This window comes from Equus asinus, chromosome 24 (assembly GCF_041296235.1).
Source record: "Equus asinus isolate D_3611 breed Donkey chromosome 24, EquAss-T2T_v2, whole genome shotgun sequence".
Classification (NCBI taxonomy): domain Eukaryota; kingdom Metazoa; phylum Chordata; class Mammalia; order Perissodactyla; family Equidae; genus Equus; species Equus asinus.
This window is the reverse complement of record NC_091813.1, coordinates 56695160-56712193: the sequence shown is the minus strand read 5'-3', so window position 1 is coordinate 56712193 and position 17034 is coordinate 56695160. Positions and strand designations below refer to the sequence as shown.

At 36.3% G+C, this 17034-nt stretch overlaps 1 protein-coding gene across 20 annotated transcripts in view; it reads left to right on the top strand.

The window, feature by feature from the left end:
* Positions 1-17034, top strand: part of TRDN (triadin) — a 387867-nt gene that overhangs the window by 34980 nt on the left and 335853 nt on the right. For all 20 annotated transcript variants that reach the window (XR_011497622.1, XR_011497621.1, XM_070496108.1 and 17 more), the window contains exon 2: positions 16085-16294. Coding sequence is in view for 18 of the 20 variants with exons in the window: in XM_070496108.1 (XP_070352209.1) it covers positions 16085-16294 (210 nt within the window). In the remaining 2 variants the exon portion in view is untranslated. The remainder of the gene's footprint in view (positions 1-16084; positions 16295-17034) is intronic.

Below are 17034 nucleotides of genomic sequence, written 5' to 3'. Positions count from 1 at the left end.
TACTATGCTATAGATACAATTGTGCTGAACCAAGACAGAATCCTGCTCTCCAGAGTTTAAATTTAGGAAGCAAAAAAGGGATAATGGATTTAGTCCTCATACCTATGAACAAGGCAATACCTCCCAATAATACTTATAATTGTCTGTGACTAAGATGGTGGTTGCTCTCCTTCCTCAGTCCTCTTCCTCCACCATCTATAACCAGAGGTGTTAATGTTTTCTAACACAGAACTCTGAATTTTCTTTCCATCCCCATTTGTCTCTACCTGGACATGACTTAGGACCCAGAAAAGCTTAGAACAGCAAGCACCACTCCTTTCCTCGCAAACTCTTTTCCCATCGCTCCCCCATTCTCCCATAGCAGAGCCTCCTGCCCCTCTCCTTAGCCCCCGCTGCCAGGAGTCTTCACCATTCACTCCATCGTTGACTCACTTACTCCATTGTCCCTCCTTGTCTGACCTGAAATCCCTCCCCTTTATACATCCAACCCAGGTGCCAGTCCCAGAAGAACGCACCACCATTGTTGGCTTCCTCCTCCAGGGGAGCTGAAGGCAGTGGCTGAAATTCAGTGGTGTTCCACCTGCAGACACCCTGGGGGCTTAGGAGATGGGAGAGCACCCTATTTTATAACAAAGCTTCAGACACTTGATGATGATCTGGTGATAAAGGGGTAGATGAAAGTGTGCCCCTGGAACAACTGCCTGGGCCTGGTAACACAAAGGCAACAGAGGAATTCGTTCTCTAATGCAGCACACGTTTGGAGCATCTACTACACAAAGCACCATGAGATATTCGATATTCAGGTCAGCAGGCCAATTCAATGACACTTACTTAGAGCCAGTCATTGTGCCCAGCACTGGAGGTATGCAAATGAAGATGACAAGCTTCAAGGAGCTTACCTTCTAGTGGAGACCCAGAAACATAAACAGGCAACTGCAATATCATACGGTAGGCCTAAGGTAAATGTACAAAGAGAGTGGTCTGGAAGCATTCAGGAGGGACATTTAACGCACCCTGGCGGTTTATATATAAGGCTTCCTAAAAGAGCTGAGGCTTGAGCTGCCGAGGACTTGCTCACATCCCTTATGTAGGTAATATACAAACACAAAAAAACACGAGGATGTCTAAGGTTTTATTTGTATAACAATTCAGCTGCATAATATGAAAAAGGTTTTGATGGGCATATTGAGACCATAACCAACCTTCATAACATTCTTTAATTAAAATGGAGAAATACATTTGTGCTCCAAATAACCACCTTATGAAAAAATCCTTTGGGACCTAATGCTTGTTTAGAATAAAGAATAGCACCAAATTGTGGAAGAGATTAACAAAAACAGCAATACTGTGCTTTTTGTAATTGGTGGTGAATGCATTAAAACACTTTGAGTCTTTCATATGAATGAAAATGCCTGATTTTACCAATTATGCATTCCGAACATTGGTAGGAGAAATACATTTCTGAATTGTTTACATCTCTTGGCTTTATTATAATGGTAGTTATGAACGAGTTGAACATCAGTTGTATACTTTGCAATGTAAAGTCTCTTCAGAGAAATGAATCTCTAAGCCTCGGGGCTCACGTTCTCCGTTATATAACCCCAATTATCATATACATGAAAAAGTGGTTTAATCTCAATGCTTCAGAATTCCATGTACAGAGCAAAATGAATGAATAGATGGAGCTCAAATAATTTCTCCCCCAAGAGAGACATTTTCAAAAGCCATACTTATATGGAAGAATATCACTATTATCAATAATAAATTAAAGTAGGAAAGGTTGGTAATAAAGGAAAAAGAGTTAACAGTTGTTGTGTCTGACACTGTACTTAATACTTTATTCCTCATGTTAACCCTATGAGTTGGTTTCAATGATCTTGGTTTTATAGGTAAAAACTAAGGTGCAGTTGCTAGTAAGGAGGAAAGTCAGGATTCAAACCCAGCTCTGTCCCACCTAAACCCTACTTTTATGTCGCTGTGCCATATGCCTCCTCTCTGCGTGATTAATATTTATAAAATGCCAGCTTAAATTATTATTTCCAAATTTTAAAACCATTTAATATATGTTTTTAATTTCTTCCTTCGTCAATTACTCTCCTGGAGTCAAAGATCAGGGATTGGCAAACATTTTCCTGTAAAGTTCTGTAAATATTTCAGATTTAAAATATTAAATATATAAATATTAAGTAGTAAATAGTAAATATTTTAGATATTAAAATATTTTAGACAGTAAATATACTAGTAAATATAGTAATATTTTATTAGTATTTTTAATTTTATTTAATTTAATAATTTAATTATTATATTTATTTTATTTAATATTTTATTATTAGTATTATTAGTAATAATAGTAAGTATTTTAGATTTGTTGGGCCATGTGGTCTAGGTTGCAATTGCTAAATGCTGTTTCTATAGCAGGAAAGCATAGACAATAGACAAAATACAATATAAACAAATGAGTCTGGTTGTGTTCCAATAAAATTGAGTCCTGAAGAGGGAGTCAGGGGCAAGATGGACAATTGGGTGAAGTCATTTCAGACTTAGGCTGCAGACAACTCTCATTCACAGCGGAGTGAGAGGACACAGTGTGTCCCAGGCATTACAGAGATTTGGGGTTTGCTGGAGTATGTAATTGGAAGGAATGAGCAATGGGAGCTGGAGTCACCTAAGACTTGCTGTGTGCAATTCTTTTGTTTTTTTAAAGATTTTATTTTTCCTTCTTCTCCCTATAGCCCCCCAGTACATAGTTGTATATATTTTAGTTGTGGGTCCTTCTAGTTGTGGTAAGTGGGATGCTACCTCAGCATGGCCTGATGAGTGGTGCTAAGTCTGCGCCCAAGATTCGAACCCGTGAAACCCTGGGCCGCCTAAGTGGAGCGTGTGAACTTAACCACTCGGCCACAGGGACAGCCCTGGTATGTGCAATTCTTTATGCTCATGATTTTTGTCATTGTTAAGGTTAGGTCTTGGTAGATAACAGCCTCAAGGTGGAGATGGCAATTACACTGTTTGTTGGTTTTGTCTACCTGCATAACAGCATGTCTATTGCAACTAAGCCTTTGTTATAGGGCGCGTGCCCTTGATGGCACTTACTGAGCACTCCAGATTTCCTTGAAGACTATCACATGCTTTCATTTTCAACTGTTCTTGGTCACTGAGGAAGGGAGGGGCTCCCCTGATTGCAGACAATTGAAGAGACACCCACAAAGTCCCCCAGTCAGCACCGCTCCAGCTTCTAGTTTACCGTTCCATACCCAACTTCTTGCTATTAATCGGTGGCGTATTTTTAATGTCTTCTTTTTAATAATGTGACAGGGCCTTTTCTGGTTACTCCTTCCTTTCACAAGAACCAAAACCATCTTTAAAAGAAGATAAAAAGAATACTTGAATGCTTTTTAACTTCTCATTTAGCTTTGCAAATCTATTTATGGAAAGTCCACTTAGCAGCTATTCAGTCTTTCATTAGGATCCACTGCAGGGCAAATTGATTTAGTCCTATTCACTAATGATAGCTTGCTTTAGGTCATAGAATCTGAGGAGGATGTGACTACTGAAAAGTGCCCTATGAAAAATAATAAAATACTGCTTCATAGGGGACACTGCTAGAATAATGAGTTTTAAAAGACTTTTATTCATAAGATCTATCAAAAGTACAAATGAATAATGGCATAAATTAATAAGTGATTTCATTAAAGTGTTCTGCTTTACATAATTTACATAATTAAGACTTAGATCTTACAGATTATTCTCAGTTTCCATTTTATGAGAAACAATTTGCAGAGCACCAGGAAACGTTGCTATTTTGCTATAACATGCGGTTCAGTGGTACCATGGAGCCTATGGATTCAAACGCTGTCATTAACTCATGGATAGAGAATTGTGGTGCCCACAGTGTAACCTAATGTTGCTGCCCTATCACAGAGGCATGTTCTGAGCTGGAACCATATTCTAGACTTATTTTTGCTTGTTTGTTTGTTTTTATTTTTTGTTTCAAGTATGAAGCCTTCTTGCTAGAGAATGAGATCTCATCATTTGGCCACTGAGAATTCCTCAGCATTGGTTGATAAATTGAAACGCTTGGTTTTTTAATGTTAAAGATATGTTATCTAAATAACATTAAAAAATATGTTCAAATCTATTTTTTGACGTTTCACATCATGACTTTTCAGCTGTTTATTAACCCTAAAAGGATCCCTGTGTTGTAAGAGCTGAGGGGAGTAGATTTTGTTGCGTAAATTTTCTGAGGCTCAGTTAACAATTATTACATCCAGGATTTCATTCTGTTTACTAACATTCATACTTTAGTCATTTCTTAATTATCTGAGAGAACTTTTCTTTTTCTGGGATTAGTGAATGAAGCAGGTATCCTTTGGAGCAACAATTTTATTGTAAAAATTTTGATTTAGCTATTATCAGTTTTTTTATGACATCTTGTAATTAAATCATACAAAGGCTACTACGTCTAAGAAAATTTTCTCTGAAAACGTAACATCCATAAATCCCGATTCCTTTGGCATTTTAAATGTGTGGTCTTTATTTACATTATAGTTTATAGATTAATAAGGCATCAAGGATAGGATTATTTAAATATTAAATATCTGGTTAAAAGGATCTAATATTTGAATTTAGTGAAAGAATGAATAATTTGGACAAGTAGCTGTGATAAATATCTGACAACTGCAGTTACTTTGAATGTTTCTATTCTATTATTTCACTAAAATATATTGATGGCGTGAGCCTGACTAACCTACTGTGTGTATGTTTACGCGCACATACATATTTTAAAATACACACATTTATACATACATATATTTTTGAATCTAACATTTCTATAACAGAAGGAAAATAATTAAGAGCATTACAACCAGAACCCATCACTTGAATAATGTCGCAGTTTCAAGTTACCTTTGGAATTTGAGACGGAATCATGAATTTCCTAAGCAAATTGATTAACGCAAGGCTTCATTTTTACACAAGTCCTTAATGATAATACCTTAGAACAAATCATAAAAGATAATTTTATGGTATGGTTAAGAGACCATATGGTATTTTTCATGGGTTGAGGTATGTGTCCCCTCTTTGCCCCCATGTATATGTAGAAGTCCTAACTCCCAGTACCTCAGAATGTGACCTCATTTGGGGACAGGGTCTTTACAGAGGTAACCAAGTTGAAATTAGTTCAGTGGCATGGGCTGCAATCCAATCTGACTTGTGTTCATATGAAAAGGGGAAAATTTGGAGATAGACACGCAAACAATGAGAATACCAAACGACCATGAAGACAGCCACCGACAAGCCAAGGAGAGGGGCCTGGAACAGATTCTTCCCTCGCGGCCTTCAGAGGAAACTAACGCTGCCAACACCTGGATTGGAGATTTTTGGCTTTTGCAACTCTGAGGCAATAAATTTCTGTTTTTTAAGTCACCCATTTGTGGTTCTTTTTTATGGCAGCTCTAGAAAACTGTTACAGTGTTTAACTTTACCCCAAATGACAAATCAATCTTTTACCACATTAGGTTTTGACGAATCTTACTCATATGATGACCTTCATTTTATCCAAGTGCTCTTTCTGAGTCACTGTGGCTTCTGAAATGACTGATTTTTTCCCAGGAAATCATATGTATACGATCTCTCTCTCTCTCTCTCCAGAAAATCTGGCTTGTGTGATGATTTTGTTTCCCTGGAGCAGAGACGCTATATAAATCTAAAGCAATATAATTGTGATCAGTTTTGGGTCTAGGGTATTAACCATTATGATTTTGTCTGGAAAACTGCCTTAGTAAAACTTTAGGATCAGATTCTTTTTACAATATGTGAAATCTTTTATAGAAGGCACATTTAATCAGAAGTAAGACATGGAAAAGAATTGATGCTGTCTTCAAAGAACCTCCTCTAAATATCGAACCAACAGGTTTAATATTAAAATTTGGATATTTAATATGTTTCCCTTTTGTTGTAAAATTAAAAAGGAAAGTGATTTTTTTTTAAAAGATTTTATTTTTTCCTTTTTCTCCCCAAAGCCCCCCGGTACATAGTTGTATATTCTTCGTTGTGGGTCCTTCTAGTTGTGGCATGTGGGACGCTGCCTCAGCGTGGTTTGATGAGCAGTGCCATGTCCGCGCCCAGGATTCGAACCAACAAAACACTGGGCCGCCTGCAGCGGAGTGCGCGAACTTAACCACTCGGCCACGGGGCCAGCCCCAGAAAGTGATTTTTTATGCAAGAAAAATGATCCCTAAACTGTTTCTCATTTCTCTCTCCTCTGCTAAGATAGAAAGAGACATTGGATGGCAAACATCGTGTAGAGCATAAAGCTAGGGCCATGTTACTCAAAGGAAGGCTGCTTAGTGGTTGCTAAAAATGCATGCTATAGGGCAACCACAATTTTATAAAGCTTATTTTACTGAATCCGCTATGGCTTGGTGATATCAATGCAGTTGTAATGCTGGAATAAGCTTAGTCAAATAAAGCTTATAAAAATGTTCACTCCTTAGAAATAACTGTTCCAAGTGATCTAAATATCAGAAATATGGGACTGTCCATAGTAAAATGCTATTCCAAGAAGCTACTTCAAATGACAGGATAGGGGATTTGCCTGTTCCATGTAATATTGACAGTCCAACACCAAGAGTTGACCCTGAACTGACTCTGAGGAATATGCTCCTGTCTCCCGGTCTCTAGCACTAATGACAAAGTTGAGTTCACTTGACAGTCAATACCAAGCAGTTTCTTAGAGGACAAGCGTGTAATTTTCCATTTATTTCTTACTCCTTGAGGGGCTGAGGATATAATTTTATATCCAGAATACTCAATGAAACGAATGTTTTTCTGCCTAGTATAAAAGGAAATTTTGAGGGGTGTGAACAGGCTAGAGGGAAAATGTTCGATCGTTCATCATTTTGTTAATATCTTTGCTTTTTAAAATAGTTTTGGATCAGAACTGTAACTGCCCAGAGAAAAAACCTTTTATTAGTTGCCAATGAGTGACATCTTCCTCACGTGAAGTTTAAGACCAGTTTTAGATCTATTTGGACAAACAATCTGGAGGATGAAAATGTTAGGGACTAAGCAATACACAACGCTTTGAAAACTCCCATCCTGAGGGTCATGAGTAGACTTCAGAAAACCGGTTCTAACTCCTCTGTTCCACTTTCCTTTCACATCAAAGAGGAATCGACTACTTGCCTCATTCTGTAGTTGCGTGCAGCTCCATCAGCGGTTTCTAAAACTCTGTGAGCTCCCTGGAAGAAAGATTTGTATAAAGTGTTATTTATGTTTACCTAATTGCTTGCATTTTTGAAATATGGGCATGGATACCTTAATGTTCTTTTCAGAAATGCATAAAAGAGTTTCAAGCTCATTTAGAAGTCCTTTGAAAGGCACAGGAAAGTGCCTTTTTTTCCCTATAGATTAAATGATTAAAAAAAAAACAGAGGAAATCTCTCTCTCTAAATTTTCAGGCTGCATTTTCTTCATGCAATATGCATATCTTCTTTATAGCATATGCGGACTCAATCCGGAAAGGGGAAGGACTTGGTTTGACTGTCCTTATCTGTTCTTAACCTTTCAAATAGCTTAATGAAGATTTGGGTTCAAGTTAAACAAAATATAGTAATGTCCTATCACAGTGGGGCCCAATTCTAAGTATATATACTTTTTCTCACAAAAGTTCTTAAATATTTTATTTCATTAGAGATAAAAAAAAATTCTCTGGATCTATTTTGAATCCAATTATGCAAACGGCACTAATTCTGGAGTAAATATAGAAAGTGTCAATTTATATTACTGATAATTAAAAATACATGAAGATGGGGATAACTTATTGTAATTTTCATTTCAAAAGACCCTGGGATAGTCAATAAAATTAGTCATGTCCCTACTTAATGGTTACATACTCTACAGTGTCCTTCATACACATATGAAAAATACTAAATTATGGAATTACTACAGCTTTTCCAACAAATGGATGGAAATTTCCTTATAAATAGAAAATGCAGGTTCAGTTTTATTTGTATTTAAACACATCAAAAAATAAGCCAGGGGCCGGCTCCGTGCCGAGTGGTTAAGTTCGCACACTCCGCTGCGGCAGCCCAGGGTTCGGATCCTGGGCACGGACATGGCACCTCTAGTCAGGCTACGTTGAGGCGGCATCCCACATCCCATAACTAGAAGGACCTGCAACTAAGATATACAACTGTGTACAGGGGGGGTTTGGGGAGATAAAGCAGGAATAAAAAGAAAAAGATTGGCCCAGGTGCCAGGTGCCAATCCTTAAAAAAAAAAAAAAAGATTGGCAACAGTTGTTAGCCCAGGTGCCAATCTTAAAAAAAAAAAAAAAATCCAGCTTGATTCATGAAATATTTGCCTAACAACTCACCGAGAGATGTAAACTTAAAAGAAATTTAGGTCTTAGTTCCAATGTTTCCTTAAATTTCCTGAAAGTAGCTGATGGCACTGTGAGAAATCCATCGTTTCATATGAGTATAGTTTTAAGCAGAAGCTTTCCATAAAGTCCTTATCATTATTACTGAGTATATTTACAAGAAGAAAGTATGACTATGGTATGTGCTTTTTTCTTTTTTCTTTTTTTTTTTTTGCTGGGGTAACTGTCACACGCTCTTAATGGAAAAAAGGTAGAAGCTATTATGACACCACAATGGTAGGATTATGACTCCATGTGGGGTAAAGGCAGCAGGAGATGATTAATTCTTGAGAGAGTTGATTTTCATGAAAATGTCTTTAAGAAAAGGAAAGTAAAAAACCCACATTAGAGTCAACAAATAACGGAAAGCTAATGATCTTGAAGCATTCAGTTTGGTATTTTCTTCCAGATTGAAATAGCGTGGCATTATTCAAGTCTTTTCTAATTCGGCAGGTTGGGGATTCAATGACAATGGGGCAATTTAGTAGGAGGACTGGTGGGGCTAGGTAAAGGATTTCATTTATGCATATTTGGCCCAGGAAGAAAACATATCAACCCAAACTTAAAGTACTAGAAAATTAATTTCTCAAAAGAACTCACTATAGTTCGTGGGTCTTATATGTGTCCTATTGGAATCAACATTTTCTAGGAACCAGAGTCTAACTTCTATTTGCCTGAAACTAAGTTCATAGAATTTGAGAGATTCTCTGTAGATTCTATCCCCAAACTTCAAACTCATACAATCAGACAGACCCTAAAATGGCTTATCTTCTTGCTCAAGACTTCCTGTGTTTGTGAGGGAAGGATGGATTATTTGCCTAAAATGAACCTGATCGAGTCTGTCAAAATCACCATTATGAAAGAGTTATCTCATGGGTCGTGTTGATTCATTTCCATCCCTAAACTATATTTCTATAAGTAGGGCCCCCTGACATTTTGATCTGGACTACTTGGGCATGTACTGGTAGTAAGGGACCATGGCCATGGTTTTCATTTTTTAACATAAAAAATATAGCTCTATTAAAATAGCTATGCTTATTAAGCTTAAAATATGTTAATGTTATTTTGAGCCATTGTAAAATAATCACATAGAAATATGCATACTGCGGACTGAATTGTGTCCTCCCAAATTCACATTTTGAAGGCCTAACCTCGTCCACCTTGTGATGGTATTCAGAAATGAGGCCCTTGGGAGGTAATTAGGTTTAGATGAGGTCATGAGGGTGGAGCTCTCACGATAGGATTAGTTCCCTTAAAACGTGAGACGGTAGAGAGCTTGCAGGTTCTCTCTCTGCCATGTGAGGGCACCACAGTGAGAAGGCAACCTTCCTGCAGCCAGGAAGAGAGTCCTCACCAGAATACAACCATGCTGTCGCCTTGATCTGGGACTTCCAGCCTCCAGAGCTGTGAAAAAATAAACTTCTGTTGTTTAAGACATCCAGTCTGTGGAATTTTGTTATGGCAGCCCCAGTGGACTAAGAAAATGCATCATCACACATTTGTAAGTTGATCATCAGCATTTTTATTCATCTTTCTATTTACTCTGCTCAAGCTGGTTGTAGAAACCTCTCCCAGCTGTTGGTACCTTTTGGAGATTTAACAACACTAATAACATCTGAGATGCTAGTTCTAACTGCCTCATTGGAAAGGAGTGTCTCTGCTTACTTATTGACATTATTTAGCAAATATATACTTTTTTTCAAAGAGATTGCATATCTTTCTCTCCACCTCACTAATCTTTCCTCTGTTGTAGCCTTAATAATCTTGACCAGCTAAACTTCTTACTACTTATAAGATGCACCTGAACAGATGTGCTTTTACTTCCATCAGTAGCCTATCTCTCATTTCAACCTTTCTCATGTCGCAAAACTGTATTTTGTTTTGTATTTAATTTATTCCTCTGGTTAGATGTCACTATATGCTGCACACCTTTCTACATGCAGAAACATTGAGGTTATTTAACATGACACTTTTATTTTAGCTGGCCACCTTTAGTAAAACTTACGAAGTTTTATCATTTAATAAGTATTTCTTGGGGCCTCCTGTGTAAAAAGTGCTGTGCTAAGAGCTATGAAAGGAGAGATGACTTGCTCCAAAATTCAAGCATTGCTGAAAAACCAAGGGCTAAAAAAGTCTGGCTGGTTTTATTCAGGTCACTGTATTTATCAAAAAAATGCTATAGCATTACAGGTAAGAACAACAGTGTTCATCTCAAAAGACCAAGAACATATCATTAAGGAGTTGACATTGAGATAATTCTTGAAAGAGGAGTTGGATTTTAACAGTGGAGTTTTAATAAAGCTGTTTTTTAATAGAAAAAAAAGAATTCATCATAAATCCTTGCCCTCTTTCGATGGATAAAACACAATGCATTTTACCTGTAATGGTTTATGAGTTTAACTTCTTTTGAAGCTGATTCTGGCTATCTGGCCATCAAAATAATTTGTATGAAATCAAAAGGAATGGAATTAAAAAGTAGTCATAGAAAGTACTGTCGCATATCCTAGTTGCCTGCTCTAATTCTGAGATACCGACTTTCAAGAAGCATCACCCATGTCAAATCGCTCAGTAATACTTACCTCTCATTTTTTCCACCGTATCAATAACTAGCTCTTGTCATCTTCAAAGTGCTTCTCGAACATTAATTAATCTCACATTATACACTCTGTTCTTTGCATTTATCTTGACCAGCTGTCCGGGAAGGCAATTTATTTCCCCTCAATTTTTATCCCTCATGGCTCTGTGTGGCTTCTGCAGTAAATTTGAATGGAAAATGAAAGGTACAACTTAGTGTGTTTCCGTAAGAAAGGCAACACATGATTTTCTTTAAACAAGATAACCTTCAGCTTACTTTCAAATTGCTTATGGTTTTGCAATTGAATACTCAGAATATATTTTCATCACCTTTGAGTTTTGATTAATTCTTAAGTGGGAATTTTGAGGAGATGAAGACAAAAAAAGGAAAAATTAAAAAAGTAATTTAGTGTTAATTTTATCATTTTCATCTATTTAAAATATTGTATCATGATTTTTTTGACAGGATTATAAGGTGAAATAAAATTTGGAATTCATATTAATATCAGTTCTTTAAAAAAAGAGTCATGTTTTAACTCTAATCTTGCATTATTTCCTGAATTTATATAATGTCTCATTTTTCTGATCAAAAAAAAGAAAAAAATATAGAAATTCTTGTTCCTTTAAAAATTTTCTACCTTTTAAAAGTTTGACCAGGATTCAACTAACTTGTATCAAATCTCAGTCAGTGTATTTTTTCAGTTTCAAGATACCAAGCAGGTGTGTATGATATTGTCCACAGAAATACTCTTTAATACACAGTTCACTGAAGTGAATCTGAAGTACGAAGGCAATTCTTCCAGTGTCCTCTACATAGCGTGATAGGAAGCCTTCCAGAAGTTAAAAAACTCAAGATTAGCAACATATCAACTTTCAGGTGGGCCTCTCCTAAACACTTATAATTGACTTCCTCTCCTGCAAATCATTATTCTAAAGGTTTACTTCACTTGTAGCCCCACTTGGGTCTTAAATTGCATTTCAAAGCAGGCCTATCATTCATCTATTTCAGAACTGCCATTAGCAGCGATGCGAATTTGGCACAAAAATCAATGAGAGGATATGATATGAGTTCTTTCTAATTTTTCCTTCTTTGAGCACCATCTCAAGTGCAGTCTGTGAAATCCGCTTTTTAAAGATATTTTTCCATCTTGCTATCATTTCAACTAAATTGAGTTCATGAACTTGGGATATGTATTCACATAATTTTTTAGAAAAGAAAGGAGATTCATTGTCACTATTGTTGATTTATTACCTAAAGTTGTTTTAAAATCTTAATTAAATTATTTTACCACTGACGTTCCTCATCAGCTTTTTAATCTTTTAAAGATATGGGCCTAGATTCACCATTGTCATTGAAAAAATAGTTCCATTCGCTGTGTTTGGTTATTATTAATATCTACTAATATATACACTTGAATGTATTTGATTTTCTTTTCCCTAATCAGTCATAGAATGTTATATCATATATTTTATGGCTAAAGAAACAAACAAAAAGAGTCAAACTTTATTAACTAGAGTACTTAATTTTGCATGGAGTATTTGCATTTCTTCCCTCAACAACTAAACATTGTCTTATAAACTGAATTTATATATAACCACCCTGTGTACCCATATATTTGAAGGTTCAAACTTTTATCTTTCTAGTTTAAAAAATTCAATTACACTGATGACATTTGTACTATAACAAAATAACTTTATTTGTTATAGATCATCTCTCTTAATTTTGTTAATGGGGCAAAACAGCCTCCATTAGTATGAATAAATCACAGTATGCGTCCCTCTTTTTCTGTATTACAGGAAATAAATTAATTGATTAGGAAAGACATCAAGGGAGTCACAGCATCCTTTTTTGGTTTCCTGAAAATGTCTTAGCCCAATGTGTGTGCTTCTTAAGTGGAAATAAAAGCCTGCATCTGTTGAAGATTCCGTCCCTCAACCTTTGTTTCTAAGGTTAATCCTGCCTTCTAGCCTTACCTTGTAATGATAGTAGCAGTTCTAGTCACAGTTAAAGCAGTAGCTGTGCAAGTGGTGGTAATAGTAACGATGCTGGTGAAGAGAATGATGCTGTAGTTTAGTAGCTGTTATATTGCCACTTGCCGAATAATTCCACATAGCAGGAAAAACGCCCAGCAGTTGGTATGGGTTATTTCTCCACCATCGTAAACCTGTAAATGGAGGCTTACCAACCTCATGCCTCAGATAAAGGTGCTTCTCGCTCAGAGGTGAACTTCCAGCCAATCAGCTAATCCAGGCAGGAGCCGAGAGTGAATCCCAATCTCTCTTGTCTCTGAAACCCATGGCATAACTTTTTTGCTTTACCGTTTCCATGAAAAACCTAGCCCTACCTGAAAGGAAGAACTGTGGAGGGTACAGCAAGAGGCAGAAAGACGGGAGGGAGGCGTTTCAGTTCTATTCGGAGGCCTTCAAGGAGAACAAAGAATTCCCTTCGGTTTTAAAAGCTTTCAATTATTTTTCTGCACATTCCAAGAGTAACTAGAAGAAGTCTTTCCAGTTAGGTGAAATTTATTCTGTGAAAAATGTTAAAGAAGTTTGAAAATTTAGAGTTTGCTTTTTCTTAATTTGGAAGTGTAATTTAATGATAAATAGTAAAATTGAAAACATTTAATTATGAATATCAGACTATGATGAATCAAATTTTCTCTTTCTTGATGTGTAAATCTTAAATTATTCTAGGGGCCGCCCTGTGGCACAGAGGTTAAGTTTGGCGCACTCCACTTCGGCAGCTCAGGGTTTGGCTCCCGGGTATGGACCTACACTAGTTGTCGGCCATGCTATGGTGGCGCACACACGAAATAGAGGAAGAATAGCACAGATGTGAGCTCAGGCCTAATCTTCCTCAAGCAAAGACAAAAAAAGAGGCAGATTGGAAACAGATGTTACCTAAGGGCCAGTCTTCCTCAGCAAAAACATCCTCATAAATAAATAAATAATAAAAAGAAAAACTTTTCAATTATTCTAGACAATGAGGTCCGTATTTAAAACATATGAAATATGCTGTTAAGCTGTGATTTTGCCAAAATATTCAGATTGTTAGGGACATTTTTTTCTCTTTAGGACTCAATTATTTACTGTACATCTATGTAATTTGAGATTGAAAATGCTATAAAAGTCACTGACCTGGTTGGTCTTCAATTGTTCTTAAATGTAACATGAAATAGTTGTTTCAGGTGATCTCTAAGTTTGCTCCAGATTCAACTTTCTATGAGTCAAGGGTTGTCAAAATAATCAGATATGCCTACTCTCGATTAAAAGGGGCTTTCTAGCCATACAAGGTGGAAAACTTATAAGAGAAAAATAAAAGAGTTATTCTATTTTAGAATGTTCATTCTGTACATGAAAATACCATAAAAATAGAAAGTTAAATAGCTGCAGAAAAAAAATTGCAATATAAAGGTCAGATAAGGTGCTATCATATATATGTACACATCCATGTAGGTACACACAAATACACACACATGCACACGCAGACATCTATGTCTATACCAACATACAGATGCACATGCATCCATACAGATATATAAATATAAATGTATATGTGTACACAATTTTATAAACTGCCGAAAAGAGGATTATAGAAAAATGGACAAAAGATTCACAAAAAATGCAAAGAAAAGATAAACATATAAAAAACTCATTTCCAGTTATCAAAAAGTTGCAAATGAAGCAGCATTTTCCTCCAATGTGACTGCAAAGATTTTAAACACTGGAAATACCTATTATTGCCAAGGATAGGGAAACCGAGACTGCTGGCATATACAGTTTTTGAAAGTATACTAATTTTCAAGTACACACATATATTCTAAAAAAAACCAAAAGTTATGTTATTTGTCCTAGAAAGTCTATATTTCAGAATTTCTCCTGATGGAATAATTGTTAATGTGAGCTGAGAAAACTTCTGCTATATCCCTAGGTAGAAAGCTTTTTGACTAAATTATGCACAGCCACAAAATGACATGCCATGCATTTGAGTGGTATTTGAAGGAATACGTATGGCAAGAGAGCATGGATATTTATTGTATTATTTATCGCCTAGTAAAAAACATAAAGGTTACTGTGATGATGACTTGTCAAAAGCAAATAAGATATATTTATATCTGTATATGTATGCACAGAAAATTACATGTAAGTAGAACATGTTAACAGTAGTTGTTTCTGAATAATGAGATTACAAATAACTGTTTTGCTATTTTTTGATATTTTTTGAATTTTCTGTTATGTACATGTAGACTCTTGAAAGCAGCAATAAAAAGTTACTGGATATAATAAGATTTTCCAGCAGCATTCTCTTAGCTCTTCTGTGCCCCTCTGCAAATAAAAATGAATGGTCTCAATAGCAGGGTTAGTTATGCTGTTAAACCAGGATATCCAGAGGGAGTTACATCCATTTGAAGCATTTCATTACTGATTTTGTTCCTCCTCCAGATGTTTTTTTTTGTTTACGTTCAAATTGAGATATGAATCTAAATAGGAGAAAAATGTATTAAAAAGGTGACCCAAATCAAATTCTCTATAATGAACATGAATTATTTGGAAATTTGCTAAAATGTATCCGTGGATATTAAACGTTTCAATTCATGGTTTCCTTCTCATATTCTTTCGAGAGTGAAGTCTAAGAATCATTTGAGTACCTTTTATGTACCAGGCACTACAGTAATTACTGATGGCAAAACAATAAATAAGATACAGTTCTGAAAAATAAAAAAAAAGGTGACCCAAAAACCCATTGCCTTTGGTGGTAGTGGGCATAGGAGGTGGTAAGGGGGAAGAAAAATGAACTCAAGGTGATGACCAGGTTTATGACCTGATGGCAAACTTCATGGACCTTGGGAGATGACGAATGCTTATTATAAGCACATTTGGGTTTCAGAGTGGAAGGTAAGTGCTGAGGAAGAGACCATGCGGTAGTGGCAGTGGGCAGGGAGGTATGGCCCTGCCACGAAAGAAGTGTGTTCTACTATAGAAAATGGTATAAATAACTTGCATACACTTACATAGTGTTTTTTTGTGGTCATCAATATTTGATGTGAATTTCTAGGTTGTAATTCTCCTTTCTGAATGTTTGATTAGGAAATGCATCTACTACCACAACCGTGATAGACAGCAAAAATGGATCTGTGTCCAAGTCCCCTGGAAAAGTGCTGAAGAGGACAGTCACAGAAGACATAGTGACAACATTCAGCTCCCCAGCAGCCTGGCTTCTGGTCGTTGCTCTGATAATCACATGGTCAGCTGTTGCCGTTGTTATGTTTGATTTAGTGGATTACAGAAACTTGTCAGGTAAGATCCATGAAATTTGGCTTTTCAATGAAGGAAGCAATGTTCTCCCCACTTCTGGCTTTGTTCCTGCTCACCCCATCTTGTGCTTGAGGGTCACTGAATTCCAGTTCTCTTCTCTGCTTCTTCCTTCTCTTCTTCTTTAGCTGTTGTACTCACTGATTTCAGATGAAATAGATTTCTGTGTTTGTAGAGCTGAAAAAAAGGTGGAATATTACAGTTTCACAGAGATAATGATTAAAAAGCTTGGGTGGATATTTAGTTTCGGAACTGGGACTTATCAACTGGTAATAAATAATGACTTGTAGGTTTTACCCTTGGCAATATAAAACCAAACCCAACCAAACACAAAACTTTTGAACAAATGGAAAATTGTCTAAAGTAATTTTAAGTCCCTCTACCATCTGGCTCCAAGCTTTCTTTCCAGACATTCTCTTTGCTCCTCCTATCGAAACATCCTATTTCGAGTTCCTGAAAATAAAGAGTGTTAAAAGGATTTTCCCAGAATGACTTGTAATGAGATATTACATCTTGAATGACCATGTGTTCTTACGGATTTGGAGTGAAATAGGAATAACTCAAGTGAGGAAAGACAGATTTTCATTATGGTCTGTTCAATCTCTGAGCATATTATTCATCTCTTTGTTCATAGTCTTTTTATATTTTTATATTATATTTGTCTGTTTCCACATCCGACACACTGTATTGACCGAGATCCTTGAGGGAAGGAATCAGTCAGGTGT